The sequence below is a fragment of the Liolophura sinensis genome, chromosome 11, assembly GCF_032854445.1.
Source record: "Liolophura sinensis isolate JHLJ2023 chromosome 11, CUHK_Ljap_v2, whole genome shotgun sequence".
NCBI classification, from domain to species: Eukaryota; Metazoa; Mollusca; class Polyplacophora; order Chitonida; family Chitonidae; genus Liolophura; species Liolophura sinensis.
The window spans coordinates 16,465,027-16,485,956 of record NC_088305.1 but is presented as its reverse complement, the minus strand read 5'-3'; the positions used below and the strand labels follow the sequence as shown (position 1 = coordinate 16,485,956).

Here is a 20,930-nt window from a genome sequence, read left to right as displayed (position 1 = left end):
TGAATACTACAGAATCACCTACATGTTGGGACTGGTCATTCTATAATTGTGTGAATGCTACAGAATCACATCCATGTTGGGACTGGCCATTCTAATTGTGTGAATACTACAGAATCACCTACATGTTGGGACTGGTCATTCTATAATTGTGTGAATGCCACAGAATCATCTTCATGTTGGGACTGGTCATTCTATAATTGTGTGAATACTACAGAATCACCTACATGTTGGAATTGGTCATTCTATAATTGTGTGAATACTACAGAATCACCTACATGTTGGGACTGGTCATTCTATAATTGTGTGAATGCCACAGAATCATCTTCATGTTGGGACTGGTCATTCTAATTGTGTGAATGCTATAGAATCACCTCCATGTTGAAACTGGTCAATCTAATTGGGCGAATACTACAGAATCATCTTCATGTTGGGACTGGTCATTCTAATTGTGTGAATGCTACAGAATCACCTCCATGTTGAGACTGGTCAATCTAATTGTGTGAATACTGCAGAATCACATCCATATTTGGACTAGTCAATCTAATTGTGTGAATACTACAGAATCACATCCATGTTGGGACTGGCCGTTCTAGTTGTGTGAATACTACAGAATCACCTCCATGTTGAGACTGGCCATTCTAATTGTGTGAATACTACAGAATCACCTCCAAGTTGGGATTGGTCATTCTATAATTGTGTGAATACTACAGAATCACCAACATGTTGGGACTGGTCATTCTAATTGTGTGAATACTACAGAATCACATCCATGTTGGGACTGGTCAATCTAATTGTGTGAATACTACAGAATCACCTACATGTTGGGACTGGTCATTCTATAATTGTGTGAATGCCACAGAATCATCTTCATGTTGGGATTGGTCATTCTAATTGTGTGAATGCTATAGAATCACCTCCATGTTGAGACTAGTCAATCTAATTGTGTGAATACTACAGAATCACCTCCATGTTGAGACTAGTCAATCTAATTGTGTGAATACTTCAGAATCGCATCCATGTTGAGACTGACCATTCTAATTGTGTGAATACTTCAGAATCACATCCATGTTGAGACTGGTCATTCTAATTGTGTGAATGCTACAGAATCACCTTCAAGTTGAGACTGGTCATTCTAATTGTGTGAATACTACAGAATCACCTCCATGTTGAGACTGGTGATTCTAATTGTGTGAATACTACAGAATCACCTACATGTTGGGACTGGTCAATCTAATTGGGCGAATACTACAGAATCATCTTCATGTTGGGACTGGTCATTCTAATTGTGTGAATGCTACAGAATCATTTTTATGTTGGGACTGGTCATTCTATAATTGTGTGAATACTACAGAATCACCTCCATGTTGAGACTGGCCATAATTGTGTGAATACTGCAGAATCACATCCATGTTGGGACTGGCCATGCTAATTGTGTGAATACTGCAGAATCATCTTCATGTTGGAACTGGTCAATCTAATTGTGTGAATACTACAGAATCACATCCATGTTGGGACTGGCCAATCTAATTGTGTGAATACTACAGAATCACATCCATGTTGGGACTGGCCATGCTAATTGTGTGAATACTACAGAATCACCTCCATGTTGAGACTAGTCAATCTAATTGGGTGAATACTACAGAATCACCTCCATGTTGAGACTGGTCATTCTAATTGTGTGAATACTACAGAATCACCTCCATGTTGAGACCGGCCATTCTAATTGTGTGAATACTACAGAATCACCTCCATGTTGAGACCGGTCATTCTAATTGTGTGAATACTACAGAATCACCTCCATGTTGAGACTGGTCATTCTAATTGTGTGAATACTACAGAATCACTTCCATGTTGAGACCGGCCATTCTAATTGTGTGAATGCTGCAGAATCACCTCCATGTTGAGACCGGTCATTCTAATTGTGTGAATACTACAGAATCACCTCCATGTTGAGACAGGTTATTCTAATTGTGTGAATACTGCAGAATCACCAACAGATCAGATTTATGATCGTTCTTATAAAAATTCTGTATAATCACCTCCACGTGGGGACCGATCATTTTCACAATCCATACAGATAGTAAGGAATCATTTTAACTGGTCATTTTTATAGTTTAAAGAGATGCTACAAAATGAATTCCACAAAGGGACTGGTCACAAAATGAATTCCACGAAGGGAATTGTCAGTCTTATAGTCTATATAGATACAACAAAATTATCTTTATCTGATATATAGCCTATATGCACACCACAGAATCGCCTCAGGGCACCGACTGGTTTTATAACGTATAAAGACACAACGTTAACGAATCATCACAGAGAGCCGTAAAAGTGACATTCTAAAAATGAAAATATTAAAAGACCACCCGTGACCTTAGATTACCATAGACGTACTTGAGCAGAAAATTGAAGTTGGGGCACCCAGACCCGGGAATTTAAAGAGTACAGAGGCGTACAAGCGACATGGCCTAACTTGGGGGCCTGCTGAGGGATGGCAGTTCGAAAGTCTATCCGAGCATATCAGGTGGAGGTCCAGGGGCCGCTTAGGCCCCGGAAGCTCCACAACCTTAGATTGTCGAAGAGGCGAAATTTCAGCCATTCCAAGTGTATCACTGGTGCACCGAATTCTAGATGACAGCCACATATGAGCATCTTTGACGAAATCTTTCCAGTAAGTGAAAGGCTTTGTAAATGAGCCTTATTTGATCGACAGAAAATGAAAAATTTCAAAACTCATAATATCCTTTTTAATTATACATATAGCCTACTTGCTCACTTCACGTTATTTGTGAAAACCAAAGAGAAAGCAGCTCTAAATAATACAGTATATTCAAAGTTGTGCACTTAGCAGAGACAGTCATAGATAAAAAAGAATCAGTGCATGTGCTTAATCTGTTGGATTAAGAAAATATTATTTCTATCTCGTCTTTGTTGTTCGTCAACTGTGTATTTCCTGCCGAATCAAATTCTTCATGGCATGTAGAAAGTGTGTGTTGGTTTGGCTGGGGGCAGAGTGGGGGGGGGGGGGGCAGTGGGAGTGCCTTGGGCCTGTGCATATATAGGCTGTGTAATGATTGGTATCTAGACCTATATTTGGGCGGGAGCGGCAGATCCAGGGTCAATCCTGGGTCGAGTCACTCCTAAGACCTTAAAAGAGGAAGTTGTAACTCCCTCGCTTGGCGTTCAGCATGAAAGGGATAGTGCAACGACTGGTTGACCCGTATCAGTATAATGGCTCGAGCGGGGTGACTTACTTGCCTTCGGTAAGGCGTCTCAGTGAAGCAGCACTAGATAAAAGAGCGGTGGAAATCAGTCCTGCAACAATGAGGCACATTACATGCACTGTAAGGAGTCCAAATACAAAACCACCAAATACATATTGGTAAAAGTAGTAAACTTAGTGGGCAGACATTCTGCGTGCATAAATACATGTTACGTCTCTGTTATGAAAACATGAAATTAACATTTTTTCTTAATAGATATTTTTACACGACAATCTCCAAAATGAGAGCTTTTGTAGTAGGTTACATAGATGTGCGTTTTAGACCTGGTTTACTTTCGCCCGCTAACCGATTTTTCCCGGCATATGGGCCTACACTAGTGTTTAATGAAATGATCATGTACTTCATTTTCCCATGGAGAGCTCTACCACTATTCTCAGTTTAAAATATTTAAATATATTTTTTCTTTGGATTTAAAAATCCTGTAAAATAGTATGACCGAACTATGTAATCGTTTTTCGAGGCTGTTTTATGTCCTAACTTTACGCTACACCCATTTATTGTAATGACATACAACCACTGCTATGGAGATCTTAAAACTGTTGGGAAAAGGTTTACCCTCTCCGTGCTGAATCAATTTTTTAAATCTTTGTCAAGAATTTAAAAGAAATATATTTTTACTGATTGTTTTTGACCTCATGGTAAATGGGGCTACAATAGTTTTGAACATCACGTTGTCCTCCAGATATATGTTGCACAACTTTTGCAGTTTAGTGCAATTGTTTGTACAGCGCCACCTAGCGATAGAAGGGGGCCTTTTATTGACTGTAGATCGCTCCTATCGTGCAATCCCCACATGGGAGCTGACAGTGAGACAACATGGGATGCACGGGGATACCGAACTAGGCCAAACTTTTGAATAGTCGATTACTTTTGATGTGATAAAACTGTAAATAAGACAACAACAATGATACGCAGCTATGTATCTAATCGGAAGTGCCGTGAAAGCTAGACATTCGTCTTGGCAAATGACGCATTTGAGATTCTGATGTTATGTTAACTAAAGGGAGGTCGTAAACATTGGCAGAATCTAGAGAGCGTAGTTCGAGAAGTGAAGATGGGGAAGCGAGACAGAAAAGATAAAGGTAATCGTCTGTTGCCAAAGTCAACATCGTTGCAAGAATGAAAATGATTTGAACGGATGTGGAGGTGGTTTAGGGTGTCCTGATGCGGCAGCGTGTCGGGAAATGCGCATATGTGTAACTGACTATCTTAGTTTCTGTTATACACAGCAGAACAACCCCCAGAGCACATAGAGTATTCAGATCATATCAAGACTTCACACTAATTAAATCCTTTCAAATTACACAGCATGGTCTTGTATCAAAAGGAGTGGGCAAGAATATGCTGAACTTCATAAATTTTAGATCTAATGATGCAGACCCTGACACGAAACAAACCTTGTACATCCATCTAGGCCACCCTACCCACATTTTTGGAAATTTATGACAATAAACGTGTCAGATTAATCATTCAAAGCCTATGATTTATGTCATTTACAGTTACTGTTTAGTAATATAAAATATGGTATTATCCAAAAACAGAGGTGGGGTGTCTTACGTTATCACTTGATGGTTTTTTCAGATGTATATGAGAAATACAAAGATCTATGCATGTTTTAGCCCTTGCCATTATCTCTGAACGTATTTAGATTTATTGTAGTTTTGTGTAGGTTGTATATATTCAACGTTTAATAACAATTATTTTGAACCTTTTATTGTTGGACAATGCTTAGCATAAGCCAAGACATGGTCTGTGATGAAAATTGCCGATATCTGACATCAGACCTTACCAATCTGGTTGCTGTGAGATGAAGTCCAGCTCATACTGGCTTACTCTCTGGCCTTTGTGTATAGGTGAATAGGTGGTGAAAATTTCCTTGAAATTATGGGTAATATATACGTAGAAATTGTATCAGGGTGTTAACCATTGAGGTGGCATGTTCAAATCTAGCTCTTGCTGTTTTGGCTGCAGCTTCAAGTTAAGACTGGTTAATGATTTACCTGAGGAAGGTGTTTGGTTTATGATTTACCTGAGGAAGGTGTTTGGTTTATGATTTACCTGAGGAAGGTGTTTGGTTTATGATTTACCTGGGGAAGGTGTTTGGTTTATGATTTACCTGAGGAAGGTGTTTGGTTTTTTTTCGGGCACTCCAGTGTCCCGCACCCATAAACCTGAATGCTATCATATACTGTTATATATATAGTAAGTGAAAATTCTTAAATACCAATAAAGCAGTGTGAATCTAAAATGAGATATGAAAATGCAAACCACTGTTAAAAACAATTTTAAGGAGGATTTGTTATTATTATGTACATGTAGGCATTGTATTTTAGGCAAATGACACTGAGCACATTTTCTGACTTCCATTGCTGACTTAAAACCTAAGACCACATGTACATGTAATTATTGAAATTGCATAGAAACTGAAAATTTTACCTCACCCTTTTCTCATAAGAGAACTTTACATGATTTTGGAAAAATTGTGATGCTGTAACAAAGCTGGCAGATCATTCTTAGATGAGTGATTAGGAACATTGGAAGTGTTAAGTGAATAATATATCAGGAAGTTATCCGTGAAAAATTACAACCGGTGTGCTTTTCAGAAGAGCGAAAGTCTAAAAAAGTCCGTAAAGAGGATTTGGATGTTGAAGAAGATGACACTATGGATGCTGCAAATGTGGAAGGTAAGCATTTTGTTTTTTCGTTGTGTTCTGGATTTTAAATTTTTCATTCAAGGTTTGCAAAGGTCCAGTTTTTCTATTTGTTGTACATGTAAAATCTTTAAAGCATTAATAGAGTTTAAGTGCGAAAGAGAAATAAATTGAAACATGTTGTATTTGATTTGCAAGGAGATATAAAGTATGGGTTGAGTTTTTCCCGTGGATAGGGAATTGGTTACGCTTGTAATATCAGTGGGAATACCTCACCATGCTTCACTTTGTTACTCCAACTAATAACCATAGGATCATTCTCTGTTATAACATCTTGGTGACCCAGTTATCGAAGAGCCAGTGAACTGGCAGAAATGCCTCGGAGACAAGGAAAATCTATGCATAAAATATTACTGCATGGTTTACGTCGTGTGATGCAATTTAAAAGATCTATAACAGTATGACAGACTGTGCATGTGAGCTTGCATAGTAGAACTGTGAAAGAGAGTAAAAAAGAAGTAGTGAATGAAAGGCTGTTCAAGAAGCTGGTCTGGCAGATTTGGCCGCGCTGAAAAATGATAGGCTTCTGTGTGCTCTGACTGGCAGGAAAAGTTTCACTGTCCATCAAAGCACTCATTGATGAGACGATCACAACAGTAAAAACTGATCAACAGGTTTCTCCAAAATTTTGGAAGGATATGCGCTTGGTATAATATTCTTGCTAGACAGCCATGTCACAATACAAAAGCATAAACCTACTGTCAGTTGGTTTCCCATGGCTCAGTTGGTTAGTGCGCTAGTGCAGCGTAATGGAGCCTCTCACCAATGCGGCTCCAACCCAGGAGCCTCTCACCAATGCGGTCGCTGTGAGTTCAAGTCCAGCTCATGTTGGCTTCCTCTTCGGGTGTACGTGGGAAGGTCTGGCAGCAACCTGTGGATGGTCGTCGGTTTCCCCCAGGCTCTGCCCGCTTTCCTCCTACCATAATGCTGGCCACCGTCATATAAGTGGAATATTCTTGAGTACAGCGTAAAACACCAATCAAATAAGTAAATAAATAAATCAATTGGTTTCCAGCCATTATAGGGTGATGGGGAGCTTTGTAAGGGATATCTCTATTGGTGTTTTAAGGTAAACATTCTGTGTACCACAGCCGGTTTGTGTAGTCGCATTTCATTGGTTGACGCAGGCTGTAAGTTTCATGTTTCTGGGAATTCCCCAAGCACTGGTATAACGCAGAATTAGCCAATGTTCATCATCAGCAGGAGTAACAAGTTGGAGCATGATGAGGTATTCCCGCTGATGAAATGAGCGTAGGAATGGGTAGTTTCCTATACTTTCACTGCTTGTTGGTTGTTCGTAACAATAAGCGGATGACAGTGAAGACCCCTTGCCTCCACAAATATGGTGTTCATAACTGTGTCAGATGTGTGAAAGTTCATAAGTAACTTCCGAAAGGTCAGTGATTTATCAGTTAGAATTATCATTCTAGATTCCTCCTCACACAAAACTTACCCCCATCCAAAATTTTTTGAGTATGGCCTTAAACAAATATCTTTTAATGATAATGAAGTAGAGGCATCAGCACAAAAGTGGAGGCATCAGCACAGAAGTGGAGGCATCAGCACAGAAGTGGAGGCATCAGCACAGAAGTATCACCACAGAAGTGGAGGCATCGCCACAGAAGTATCAGCATCACCACAGAAGTATCCACACAGAAGTGGAGGCATCAGCACAGATGTGGAGGCATCACCACAGAAGTATCAGCATCACCACAGAAGTATCAGCATCACCATAGAAGTGGAGGCATCACCACAGAAGTGGAGGCATCACCACAGAAGTATCAGCACAGAAGTGGAGGCATCACCACAGAAGTATCAGCATCACCACAGAAGTGGAGGCATAACCACAGAAGTATCACCACAGAAGTATCAGCATCACCACAGAAGTGGAGGCATCACCACAGAAGTGGAGGCATCACCACAGAAGTGGAGGTATCACCACAGAAGTATCAGCACAGAAGTGGAGGCATCACCACAGAAGTATCAGCATCACCACAGAAGTGGAGCCATAACCACAGATGTATCACCACAGAAGTGGAGGCATCACCACAGAAGTATCAGCATAGAAGTGGAGGCATCACCACAGAAGTGGAGGCATCACCACAGAAGTATCAGCATAGAAGTGGAGGCATCACCACAGAAGTGGAGGGATCACCACAGAAGTATCAGCATCACCACAGAAGTGGAGGCATCACCACAGAAGTATCAGCACAGAAGTGCGGGCATCACCACAGAAGTAGAGGCGTCACCACAGAAGTGGAGGCATCACCACAAAAGTGGAAGCATCACCACAGAAGTGCAGGCATAACCACAGAAGTATCACCACAGAAGTATCAGCATCACCACAGCAGTGGAGGCATCACCACAGAAGTATCAGCATAGAAGTGGAGGCATCACCACAGAAGTGGAGGCATCACCACAGAAGTATCAGCATAGAAGTGGAGGTATCAGCACAGAAGTGGAGGCATCACCACAGAAGTATCAGCACAGAAGTGGAGGCATCACCACAGAAGTGGAGGCATAACCACAGAAGTATCACCACAGAAGTATCAGCATCACCACAGAAGTGGAGGCATCACCACAGAAGTATCAGCATAGAAGTGGAGGCATCACCACAGAAGTGGAGGCATCACCACAGAAGTATCAGCATAGAAGTGGAGGTATCAGCACAGAAGTGGAGGCATCATCACAGAAGTATCAGCACAGAAGTATCAGCATCACCACAGAAGTGGAGGCATAACCACAGAAGTATCAGCACAGAAGTATCAGCATCACCACAGAAGTGGAGGCATCACCACAGAAGTATCAGCATAGAAGTGGAGGCATCACCACAGAAGTGGAGGCATCACCACAGAAGTATCAGCATAGAAGTGGAGGTATCAGCACAGAAGTGGAGGCATCACCACAGAAGTATCAGCATAGAAGTGGAGGTATCAGCACAGAAGTGGAGGCATCACCACAGAAGTATCAGCACAGAAGTGGAGGCATCACCACAGAAGTGGAGGCATCACCACAGAAGTGGAGGCATCAGCACAGAAGTGCAGGCATCACCACAGAAGTGCAGGCATCACCACAAAAGTGGAAGCATCACCACAGAAGTGCAGGCATCACCACAGAAGTGGTTTCACATTTACATGTGGATGCCTTATTGTGATTGAAGCTGTGTACAACTGTGAATATTAAGCAGAATATAACTATCTAATATATAAATTAATATTTTATGACACATTACTATATGTATATTTGTTTATAGGGAGTAGTCTCCCTTCTGCGGCAACTCGTGAATGTGGCCAGGAATCAAAAGAAGATGAGTTTGGAGCGAAGGATTACAGGGCCATCCTTTCTCTGAAGTTGGACCACAAGTCCCGACCCATCTGGGTGGTAAGTGCCCTCTGTGGAAAAATTACATTCTCCAGAACAATAGCTTTTGATTAATAGTGCTGTCTTTAACTTATATCTTGAGATGTAAGCATTTTTGTCATTTTCTGTGTGACTTTTTTTTAACATTTTTCTGTTAACTTCCCCAGTTATAGGTGGAAGTACATTTCCATATGGGGCTCTGTTCGTTTTTTCTCCCTTAACATACAAGGAGTCCTCTGTCGAGATATGACTGAAAAATTGTTAAGTACAACATTAAACCCCAAGTATGCAGTCACCCAGGTTAATCAACAGAAATAGTTTTGAATATAGAGTTCATAAATATAAAGGAATCAGTTGTGGCGTTGTGTTACATTTAATGGTGTTATAATTTCCAGGCACCTGATGGACACATTTTCCTGGAGTCGTTTTCTCCTGTGTACAAGCACGCTCATGATTTTCTCATCACCATCGCTGAGGTAAGCTATGTCTACAGGTATTCAGCTAGATACAGGCAGCTTTGGATATCACACCTTTAACCTTTGCCATACTCATCCTTCATCATGATACAGGCAGCTGTGGATATCAAACCTTTAACCTTGCCATACTCATCCTTCATCATGATACAGGCAGCTGTGGATATCACACCTGTAACCTTGCTATCTGCTCATCCTTCATCATGATACAGGCAGCTGTGGATATCACACCTGTAACCTTGCCATCTGCTTATCCTTCATCATGATACAGGCAGCTGTGGATATCACACCTGTAACCTTGCTATCTGCTCATCCTTCATCATGATACAGGCAGCTGTGGATATCACACCTGTAACCTTGCCATACTCATCCTTCATCATGGCACAGGCAGCTGTGGATATCACACCTGTAACCTTGCCATACTCATCCTTCATCATGATACAGGCAGCTTTGGATATCACACCTGTAACCTTGCCATACTCATCCTTCATCATGATACAGGCATCTGTGGATATCACACCTGTAACCTTGCCATCTACTTATCCTTCATCATGATACAGGCAGCTGTGGATATCACACTTGTAAACTAGCCATCTACTAATCCTTCATCATCTCAGCGTCAGGCTATTCTTATCAGGTACATTGAAAGATGGTGTCATGGATTTTTCCAAGCTCTTTGTCTGTGGGAAAGTATGTCAGTAACTTGCCTCGGGTCAGCATCTCTGGCTTTCACCACCTATAGTATAGCACTCAGAAACAATCAATCAAAGGAATAAATCTTATCAGCTGTTTACGTGCATATACATTTGAATGAAATAGTGTTGGATGTGGAGAGATGAAAGCCTTTGTAAGCTCATAATATCACAGCCGTGAATAGTAAATTAAAGTTGACCAAATACATATTTGAGGGAATTATCTATGAGCTTTCATTGGTCCTTCCTCCACAGGATGAGGCCGCACCATGTTTAATTATTGCTTTACAGGCATTATAATCGGAATATGTTTCAAAAATCAACTTTAGAATAATCGTCTAATTTGTGGAAAATGTAGACTACCAGTTACCTTTTGAAGACATATTTGAAAAAAGGGGAAGTCATAGAAACATCAAGACTAGGAAAAATAAAGGTGAATTTTCAATTTGATTTTTAGTCCATTTTTGGTTGTTGTGTCAGCTTCCATGTGAAAAAATTTGTGTTGCCTAAACCTGCCATGCAAAACTAACTTACGTCACACCCTGAGCCTCGATTCTCACCAGCCCTTTGTGCAGTATTATCATTTAGTTCTACATGTTACTCGATGAAATCTCATTAAAATAATAAAGTATGATACTTTTTAGAAAGCTTGAGAGTCCTGCTCTCAATTGAAATGTTTTAGCCGGGTGCTGTCTTGTCCTTTAAAGATGGTACTTGTTGCTGCCTCGTTTGGCACTCTACACCGAGAGATCAGAGCAAGGAAACAGTTGGCCTGGTGTCAGTATAATCTGACTGGGCGGGGTGTCATATCTGGTGTCTTTGTCATGATACTTCAGTGGAGGCAACACTTTGGCAGCATGGACTCGCCCTGCCACAAGAAGTCACAGTATATATACGCACACCTAATGACTCCTCTTCGTTATGAGAAAAATTGTTAAGTACGATGTTAAACGATTCATTCATTCATGAAGTCTTCAGTGTATTGCAGTTCATCATTCATGTGCCTCCTACACTGGCAAGCTCTTAAATTTATTTATTTATTTGATTGGTGTTGTACGCCATATTCAAGAATATGTCACTTATACGACAGCGGCCAGCATTATGGTGGGAGGAAACCGGACAGAGCCCGGTGGAAGCCCACGACCATCTGCAGGTTGCTAACAGACCTTCTCAAATATGGCCGGAGAGGAAGCCAGCATGAGCTGCTCCTGGGTCATTACGCTGTGCTAACGCGTTAACCAACTGAGCCACAGAGGCCCCATAGCCTTAGATTTTACATGTACCTACAGTGTGTATTTTGGCCTTGGCACATTCTTGTTTTACATCAAGCACACAGCACTACATGCTGTTGGAGGCATGTGATCCCTCTCACATACCATAACCATCGCATAGGTAATTCTTATGATAGGTAATTCTTTTTACTTATCTTAGTTTTGCAAGCGGCATTTTTTGTTCATGGGTGATTTTCTGTACTCACATATGTAACTCGTGCACACTACCATCATTTTCACACTTACCTCTCCTATGAATTGCAAAATCCATGGACTGACACACCATCTAGTTTTATCCCTGAACATGTGTTTCACCTATACATTTGTCCCAATTTCAGCCGGTGTGTCGGCCTAAGCATATCCATGAGTACAAGCTGACATCGTATTCACTGTATGCAGCCGTCTCAGTAGGTCTGCAGACCAGTGACATCATCGAGTACCTGAGACGCCTCAGTAAGACATCTGTACCTGATGGGATCGTGGAATTCATTAAGGTCAGTTATCAAGTTATTTTGGGTCATAATTTGTCTTTAGGCCACACCATATAACAGTTTTGTTTCACAGGCGAGGCAGAATGATTCCTTTATTGTCAGAGGAGTGACTAAAAATAAAAATGAAAAATCAGCATATTTGTGGAAAAGTGGACTGCCTCAGCAGCAAGATAAAAAGATTTTAGGTTTTATTTTTATTCTGTTTTGGGTTTTTTGATGTCCACTTGCCTGTAAAACATTAAGTATAGTTGGTTTTGCCTTAATCATAAAGAAATATATAAAGAGATGTCATTGCACTCCCAACCTTAAGTAATCAGCAATCATTAAGAAGTCATTGCACTCCCAACCTTAAGTAACCAGCAATCATTAAGAACTCATTGCACTCCCAACCTTAAGTAATCAGCAATCATGAAGAAGTCATTGCACTCCTAAGCTTAAGTAACCAGCAATCATTAAGAAGTCATTGCACTCCCAACCTTAAGTAATCAGCAATCATGAAGAAGTCATTGCACTCCCAACCTTAAGTAATCAGCAATCATTAAGAAGTCATTGCACTCCCAACCTGAAGTAACCAGCAATCATTAAGAAGTCATTGCACTCTCAACCTTAAGTAATCAGCAATCATTAAAAAGTCATTGTAATCCCAACGTGAAGTAACCAGCAATCATTAAGAAGCCATTGCACTCCCAACCTTAAGTAACCAGCAATCATTAAGAAGTCATTGCACTCCCAACCTTAAGTAATTAGCAATCATGAAGCAGTCATTGCACTCCCAACCTTAAGTAATTAGCAATCATTAAAAAGTCATTGCACTCCCAACCTTAAGTAATCAGCAATCATGAAGAAGTCATTGCACTCCCAACCTTAAGTAGTCAGCAATCATGAAGTCATTGCACTCCCAACCTTAAGTAATCAGCAATCATGAAGAAGTCATTGCACTCCCAACCTTGTTTAAGTCACAACTGTAATTATTACCAAAGTAGTGTCAAACAGAAAATCACTTCAAGAAACATCTGAACAAAATAATTGGGACATGCCCAGATAATTCTCTCTGAAAGCAGCCCTGTGGTGCATAGAGTAACTAGGCGTGGCGTAACCCTAGGTGCCGTCAGCTTCTCATTCCAAAAAGCATATTATGTGCAATAGTTCTGTTTGTTTGTTCTCATTTCAGCTGTGTACTCTTAGTTATGGCAAGGTCAAGTTGGTGCTGAAGCAAAACCGATACTTTGTGGAGAGCCAATACCCAGTGAGTAATGATGGTTATGTAATTTGTGTGTGACTGATTTATGTGTGACTGATTTACGTGTGAATGATTTGTGTGTGACTGATTTATGTATGAATGATTTATGTGTGAATGATTTGTGTGTGAAATGTTCATTTGTATCATGTGAATTATGTGGCTTTAGTGATTTATGATTCTCTTCAATGTTTGTGATTTAAAGATAGCTTTGATGTGAAATGTTAGTTTGGCAGACTTGTATGTGAATGATCTGTGTTAATTATGTAGGTTAATGATTTTCGTGAAATGACTGTGGGAATGGTTTTGTATGAACAATTCATTGTTTGTAAGTTTATACATGTGTAGAAGACTGGGTGTGCGGTTTTGTGATGATGTGCTTATCAAAGTCAGGAATAAAGAATGACACAAGGAAGTTTCAGGTTGAACCTAGTATATTCTCACTGAAGCCAAAAGTTCCACATAGTCCAGAATTTGTACCCTTGTTACTGCCCCTTTTCTAACAACATAGGTTCCAGTAATGCTTACCTCCCCTTTTCTAACAACATAGAGTACAGTAATGGCTACCTCCATCGTTCAACTTGCCGCTGTTTCATTTCCTGAGATATTCTCGAGACAGAGGCGCTGAATTCAGTTGCCTGTTTATGTTGAAGGAAATTAATTAATTAGTCAATTAATTGTCAGTCTAATTGACTTACAGTTACATTGGGCGCACTACTTTCCATCAGATTTGAGAGAAGAATTTCATATTAAGTGAGGTGTTGATTTACACAGGAAGTTCTACAGAAACTGTTGAAGGATCCAGTCATCCAAGAATGTCGTCTGAGAGAAAGTCAGGCTGATGGGGAAGAGGAGGAGTTTGTCGTGGATCAGCTGACTGGGAAGTCAGCGCTCAAGGTGAGTTTGGGGGAGGTTGTTGTGGATCAGCTGTCTGGGAAGTCAGCCCTCAAGGTTAGTTGGGAGGAGTGTGTTGTGGATCAGCTGTCTGGGAAGTCATCCCTCAAGGTTAGTTGGAGGGGAGTTTGTTGTGGATCAGCTGTCTAGGAAGTCAGCTTTCAAGGTTAGTTGGGGGGAGTTTGTTGTGGATCAGCTGTCTGGGAAATCAGCCCTCAAGGTTAGTTGAGAGGAGTTTGTTGTGGATCAGCTGTCTGGGAAGTCAGCCCTCAAGGTGAGTTTGGGGGAGTTTGTTGTGGATCAGCTGTCTGGGAAGTCAGCCCTCAAGGTTAGTTGGGAGGAGTTTGCTATGATCAGCTGTCTGGGAAGTCAGCCCTCACGGTTAGTTGGGAGGAGTTTGTTGTGGATCAGCTGTCTGAGAAGTCAGCCCTCAAGGTTAGTTGGGAGGAGTTTGTTGTGGATCAGCTGACTGGGAAGAGCCCTCAAGGTGAGTTTGGGGGAGTTTGTTGTGGATCAGCTGTCTGGGAAGTCAGCCCTCAAGGTGAGTTTGGGGGAGTTTGTTGTGGATCAGCTGTCTGGGAAGTCAGCCCTCAAGGTGAGTTTGGGGGAGTTTGTTGTGGATCAGCAGTCTGGGAAGTCAGCCTTCAAAGTTAGTTGGGGGGAGTTTGTTGTGGATCAGCTGTCTGGGAAGTCAGCTTTCAAGGTTGGTTTGGGGGAGTTTGTTGTGGATCAGCTGTGTGGGAAGTCAGCCATCAAGGTTAGTTGGGAGGAGTTTGTTGTGGATCAGCTGCCTGGGAAATTAGCCATCAAGGTTAGTTGGGGGGAGTTTGTTGTGGATCAGCTGTCAGGGAAATCAGCCATCAAGGTTAGTTGGGGGGAGTTTGTTGTGGATCAGCTGTCAGGGAAAACAGCCTTCAGAGTTAGTTGGGAGGAGTTTGTTGTGGATCAGCTGTCTGGGAAATCAGCCATCAACGTTAGTTAGGAGGAGTTTGTTGTGGATCAAGAGTCTGGGAAGTCAGCCATCAGGGTTAGTTGGGGGGAGTTTGTTGTGGATCAGCAGTCTGGGAAGTCAGCCATCAAGGTTAGTTGGGGGAAGTTTGTTGTGGATCAGCTGTCTGGGAAATCAGCTTTCAAGGTTAGTTGGGGGGAGTTTGTTGTGGATCAGCTATCTGGGAAATCAGCCTTCAAGGTTAGTTGGTGGGGAGGGGGTGTTGTGAATCAAAAGTCTGGGAAATCAGCCATCAAGGTTAGTTAGGGGAGTTTGTTGTGGATCAGCTGTCTGGGAAATCAGCCTTCAAGGTTAGTTGGGGGGAGTTTGTTGTGGATTAGCTGTCTGGGAAATCAGCCCTCAAAGTTAGTGGGGGGAGTTTGTTGTGGATCAGCAGTCTGGGAAATCGGCCTGCAAGGTTAGTTGGGGGGAGTTTGTTGTGGATCAGCTGTCTGGGAAGTCATCCATCAAGGTTAGTTGGGAGGAGTTTGTTGTGGATCAGCTGTCTGGGAAGTAAGCCCTCAAGGTTAGTTGGGAGGAGTTTGTTGTGGATCAGCTGACTGGGAAGTCAGCCCTCAAGGTGAGTTTGGGGAGTTTGTTTTGGATCAGCTGTCTGGGAAGTCAACCATCAAGGTTAGTTGGGGGGAGTTTGGTTTTGGATCAGCTGTCTGGGAAGTCAACCATCAAGGTTAGTTGGGGTGAGTTTGTTATGGATCAGCTGTCTAGGAAATCAGCCTTCAAGGTTAGTTGGGAGAAGTGTTTTTTGTGGATCAGCTGTCTGGGAAATCAGCCTTCAAGGTGAGTAGAGGGAGTTTGTTGTGGATCATCTGTCTTGGAAGTCTGTGCTCAGGGTGAGTTGGGGGTGAGTTTGTTGTGGATCAGCTGTCAGGGAAGTCAGCCTTCAAGGTTAGTTGGGGGGAGTTTGTTGTGGATCAAGAGTCTGGGAAGTCAGCCATCAGGGTTAGTTGGGGGGGAGTTTGTTGTGGATCAGCAGTCTGGGAAGTCAGCCATCAAGGTTAGTTGGGGGAAGTTTGTTGTGGATCAGCTGTCTGGGAAATCAGCTTTCAAGGTTAGTTGGGGGGAGTTTGTTGTGGATCAGCTGTCTGGGAAATCAGCCTTCAAGGTTAGTTGGTGGGGGAGGGGGTGTTGTGAATCAAAAGTCTGGGAAATCAGCCATCAAGGTTAGTTGGGGGAGTTTGTTGTGGATCAGCTGTCTGGGAAATCAGCCTTCAAGGTTAGTTGGGGGGAGTTTGTTGTGGATTAGCTGTCTGGGAAATCAGCCCTCAAAGTTAGTGGGGGGGAGTTTGTTGTGGATCAGCAGTCTGGGAAATCGGCCTGCAAGGTTAGTTGGGGGGGAGTTTGTTGTGGATCAGCTGTCTGGGAAGTCATCCATCAAGGTTAGTTGGGAGGAGTTTGTTGTGGATCAGCTGTCTGGGAAGTAAGCCCTCAAGGTTAGTTGGGAGGAGTTTGTTGTGGATCAGCTGACTGGGAAGTCAGCCCTCAAGGTGAGTTTGGGGGAGTTTGTTTTGGATCAGCTGTCTGGGAAGTCAACCATCAAGGTTAGTTGGGGGAAGTTTGTTGTGGATCAGCTGTCTGGGAAATCAGCCTTCAAGGTTAGTTGGGAGAAGTGTTTTTTGTGGATCAGCTGTCTGGGAAATCAGCCTTCAAGGTGAGTAGAGGGAGTTTGTTGTGGATCATCTGTCTTGGAAGTCTGTGCTCAGGGTGAGTTGGGGGTGAGTTTGTTGTGGATTAGCTGTCAGGGAAGTCAGCCTTCAAGGTTAGTTGGGGGGAGTTTGTTGTGGATCAGCAGTCTGGGAAGTCAGCCTTCAGGGTTAGTTGGGAGGAGTTTGTTGTGGATCAGGTGTCTGGGAGTTGGGGGGAGTTTGTTGTGGATCAGCTGTCTGGGAAATCAGCCTTCATGGTTAGTTTGGGGGAGTTTGTTGTGGATCAGCTGCCTGGGAAATCAGCGCTCAAGGTGAGTTGGGTGGAGTTTGTTGTGGATTAGCTGTATGGGAAGTCAGCCTTCAAGGTTAGTTGGGGTGAGTTTGTTATGGATCAGCAGTCTGGAAAATCAGCCTTCAGGGTTAGTTGGGAGGAGTTTGTTGTGGATCAGCTGTCTGGGAAGTCAGCCCTCAAGGTGAGTTTGGGGGAGTTTGTTGTGGATCAGCTGTCTGGGAAATCAGCCTTCATGGCTAGTTTGGGGGAGTTTGTTGTGGATCAGCTGCCTGGGAAATGAGCGCTCAAGGTGAGTTGGGCGGAGTTTGTTATGGATCAGCTGTCTGGAAAATCAGCCTTCAAGGTTAGTTGGGGGGGAGTTTGTTGTGGATCAGTTGACTGGGAAGTCAGCCCTCAAGGTTAGTTGGGGGTAGTTTGTTGTGGATTAGCTGTCTGGGAAGTCAGCCTTCAAAGTTAGTTGGGGGGAGTTTGTTGTGGATCAGCTGACTGGGAAGTCAGCCCTCAAGGTTAGTTGGGGGTAGTTTGTTGTGGATCAGCAGTCTGGGAAATCAGCCTTCAAGGTAAGTTGGGGGGAGTTTGTTGTGGATCAGCTGCCTGGGAAATCAGCGCTCAAGGTGAGTTGGGCAGAATTTGTTGTGGATTAGCTGTCTGTGAAGTCAGCCTTCAAAGTTAGTTGGGGGGAGTTTGTTATGGATCAGCTGTCTGGAAAATCAACCTTCAAGGTTAGTTTGGGGGAGTTTGTTGTGGATCAGCTGTCTGGAAAATCAGCCCTCAAGGTTAGTTGCGGGGAGTTTGTTGTGGATCAGCTGTCTGGAAAATCAGCGCTCAAGGTGATTTGGGAGCAAGCCATGGTTTCTTGATTAGAGGTGTAAGATTAAACCCAGCCATGGAGAGGGAATTTTTAGATTCCCTTGTTTTTATGGCTTGTTGAGCTTTAGTGACAGCTTGTCTTCCACGAATACGATGTATATACCTGTACGTCACACACAGGAAAATTTGTTAGTAACTTACCAAAGGTTATTGGCTTACTCATATTTCATTAACCCATCAAACTCACTGCCTTCATGTTGATGTAACATCCTTGAGTATGGGCTTCAACAACAATCATTTAAATTACGATTTAAATAAACAAACAAACATAATTACAGCTGAACAAGCCGGCCCCGGGCCAGGCGGGCGACCCAAAGGCAGGCTCATCAACTGAGGTAGCCACTGAAGATGTGAACCAAGTCCCCGATGACATCACTAACTATTACGACAAGCTGGACCGAGAAGATGAGGACGATATGGAATCTCTGAAAACGGTGTCGTTTGAGGTGAAGCAGGAGAGCATTGAGGATATACAGAAACGGTAAGGAAACCATGTCATTTGAGGTTAAGCAGGAGAGCATTGAGGATATACGGAAACTGTAAGAAAACGATGTCGTTTGAGGTAAAGCAGGAAAGCATTGAGGATATACGCAAGCGGTAAGAAAACGATGTCGTTTGAGGTGAAAGCAGGAGAGCATTGATGATATACGGAAACTGTAAGAAAACAATGTTGTTTGAGGTGAAGCAGGAGAGCATTGAGGATATACGGAAACGGGTAAGAAAACGATGTCATTTGAGGAGAAGCAGGAAAGCATTGAGGATATACGGGAACGGTAAGAAAACGATGTCATTTGAGGTTAAGCAGGAGAGCATTGAGGATATATGGAAAGTGTAAGAAAACCATGTCGTTAGGTGAAGCAGGAGAGCATTGAGGATATACAGAAGCGGGAAGAAAACGATGTTTGAGGTGAGGCTGGAGAGCATTGAAGATATACGGAAATGGTAAGAAAACCATGTCGTATGAGGTGAAGCAGGAGAACATTGAGGATATACAGAAATGGTAAGAAGCCCATGTCGTTTGAAGTGAAGCAGGAGAGCATTGGGGATATACAGAAATGGTAAGAAAGCCATGTCGTTTGAGGTGAAGCAGGAGAGCATTGGGGATATACAGAAACGGTAAGAAAACCACGTCATCTACGATGAAACAGGAGTTTTGAGAAAGTAAACAATAAGAAAACTGTTGTTTGAGGTGAGGCAGGAGAGTAATGGAGACAGTATTGCTGGTGGGCTATACACATTTTGAGGATGTACCCAGACTGATGACTCTACCATTTGAGATGAAACAGTGGACTGTTTAGGGAGAGAAATAATTTTGATTCCTCTGTACACATTTAAACATAATAATTCGTCAAATATTGGACATTATCACAATTCAGAGAAACTTCTAAGGTTTTGATTGGCCAGTCTGCCTTGGATATGTTACTGTATTCACAGCACAGGCGTTGGATATTTTTTCTATACATACACATCCCTGGACACATGTAATGGCTGATAGCAGCGCTTGTCAATAATGTACTAACCTGTAACTAAGTTAATAACTTTCCTTGCCTTCATTTTCAAAAGAGTTTTAATCAGCGGCTAACAACAACATCATGTGGAAAAACTTCTTTAACATTGAATTGCACACCTCGTAATTGAATCAAAAATGACTGTCCTAGCACTTGACATATGAGAGTATTTTCACTCAGAGTAAGCAAGGAAAAACTGGACCCTGTGCTCGTGTTTTCATCGTATGTGTGCTGTGAAGTCAGTTTTAGTTGCACAGCAGGAAAGTTTCCATGACAATAAAACAGCATTAGCTGGCCAGTGAAGTACCGTACAAGAAAAGTTGTCCTGTAATGCTCTTCTTTGTGATAAATTTGTTATAGCAGCGCGTTAAGTGGGTATCTCGAAGATGAATATTTCCACTCGCACTTCGGGCTCCTGATCGAAATTACATGTAATACCAGGCTGTATACCCACTCAACATGCTGGTTTAACTGATAATGTTTGTGTTTATGTGTATTTAGTTGACTAGTTTTTGTACATTTTGTATCGCTTATATGATGGATGTTGAGCTGCCTGGTGGAGAAAAATGAGCAGAGCCTGTAGGAATCCGCAACATGTTGCCAAGTTTGTGACAAACCTTGTGATGAAAAAGAGAACTAGACCTAGAAAGTCATTCTGCATGAATCCTAATTTTTTGTGGAAAAGTTGAAAATAAAATTAAAAAAACAAAATAAGGATAGAAAAGAACAATATACTGGTGGAGATTATTTTCTGTTTTCTGTTGCAAAATGCTCTGAATTTTCAAATAATCCAACCGACATGGATGCCTGTTTGACCTTTTCATCAACTCTTCAGATGCATCGAACTGGAGTACCCATTGTTAGCGGAATATGACTTCAGAAATGATACTCGGAATCCAGACATCAAGTGAGTATCTCAGTAAGGTGCTGCGTCGCCATCGTAAAGTGAAATTTTCTTAAGTATGGCATAAAACACCAATCAAATAAATATGCAGATAAGCCTGAAATATCATGGAATGTTTAACGAAGTAATCAACCTGCAAGTTGTAGGACAGAAAGGTGATTACTGTAATTCTTCAAACTTTTCAGTAAGTGGGAAGGTGTGCCAGCAACCTGCGGATGGTCGTGGGTGTCCCCCAGGCTTTGCTTGGTTTCCTCCCACCATAATGCTGGCCGATGTCGTATAAGTGAAATA

General features: G+C 42.2%; 1 protein-coding gene across 2 annotated transcripts in view; it reads left to right on the top strand.

Annotated features, from left to right (window-relative positions):
• Positions 1-4,037: 4,037 nt before the first annotated feature.
• LOC135477416 (general transcription and DNA repair factor IIH helicase subunit XPB-like) overlaps positions 4,038-20,930 on the top strand; it is a 40,939-nt gene continuing 24,046 nt past the window's right edge. For both annotated transcript variants that reach the window (XM_064757511.1, XM_064757510.1), the window contains exons 1-9: positions 4,038-4,366; positions 5,888-5,968; positions 9,249-9,376; positions 9,751-9,831; positions 12,130-12,285; positions 13,454-13,528; positions 14,294-14,416; positions 18,506-18,708; positions 20,571-20,642. In XM_064757511.1, the coding sequence (XP_064613581.1) occupies positions 4,339-4,366; positions 5,888-5,968; positions 9,249-9,376; positions 9,751-9,831; positions 12,130-12,285; positions 13,454-13,528; positions 14,294-14,416; positions 18,506-18,708; positions 20,571-20,642 (947 nt within the window). In that variant the 5' untranslated portion in view covers positions 4,038-4,338. The remainder of the gene's footprint in view (positions 4,367-5,887; positions 5,969-9,248; positions 9,377-9,750; positions 9,832-12,129; positions 12,286-13,453; positions 13,529-14,293; positions 14,417-18,505; positions 18,709-20,570; positions 20,643-20,930) is intronic.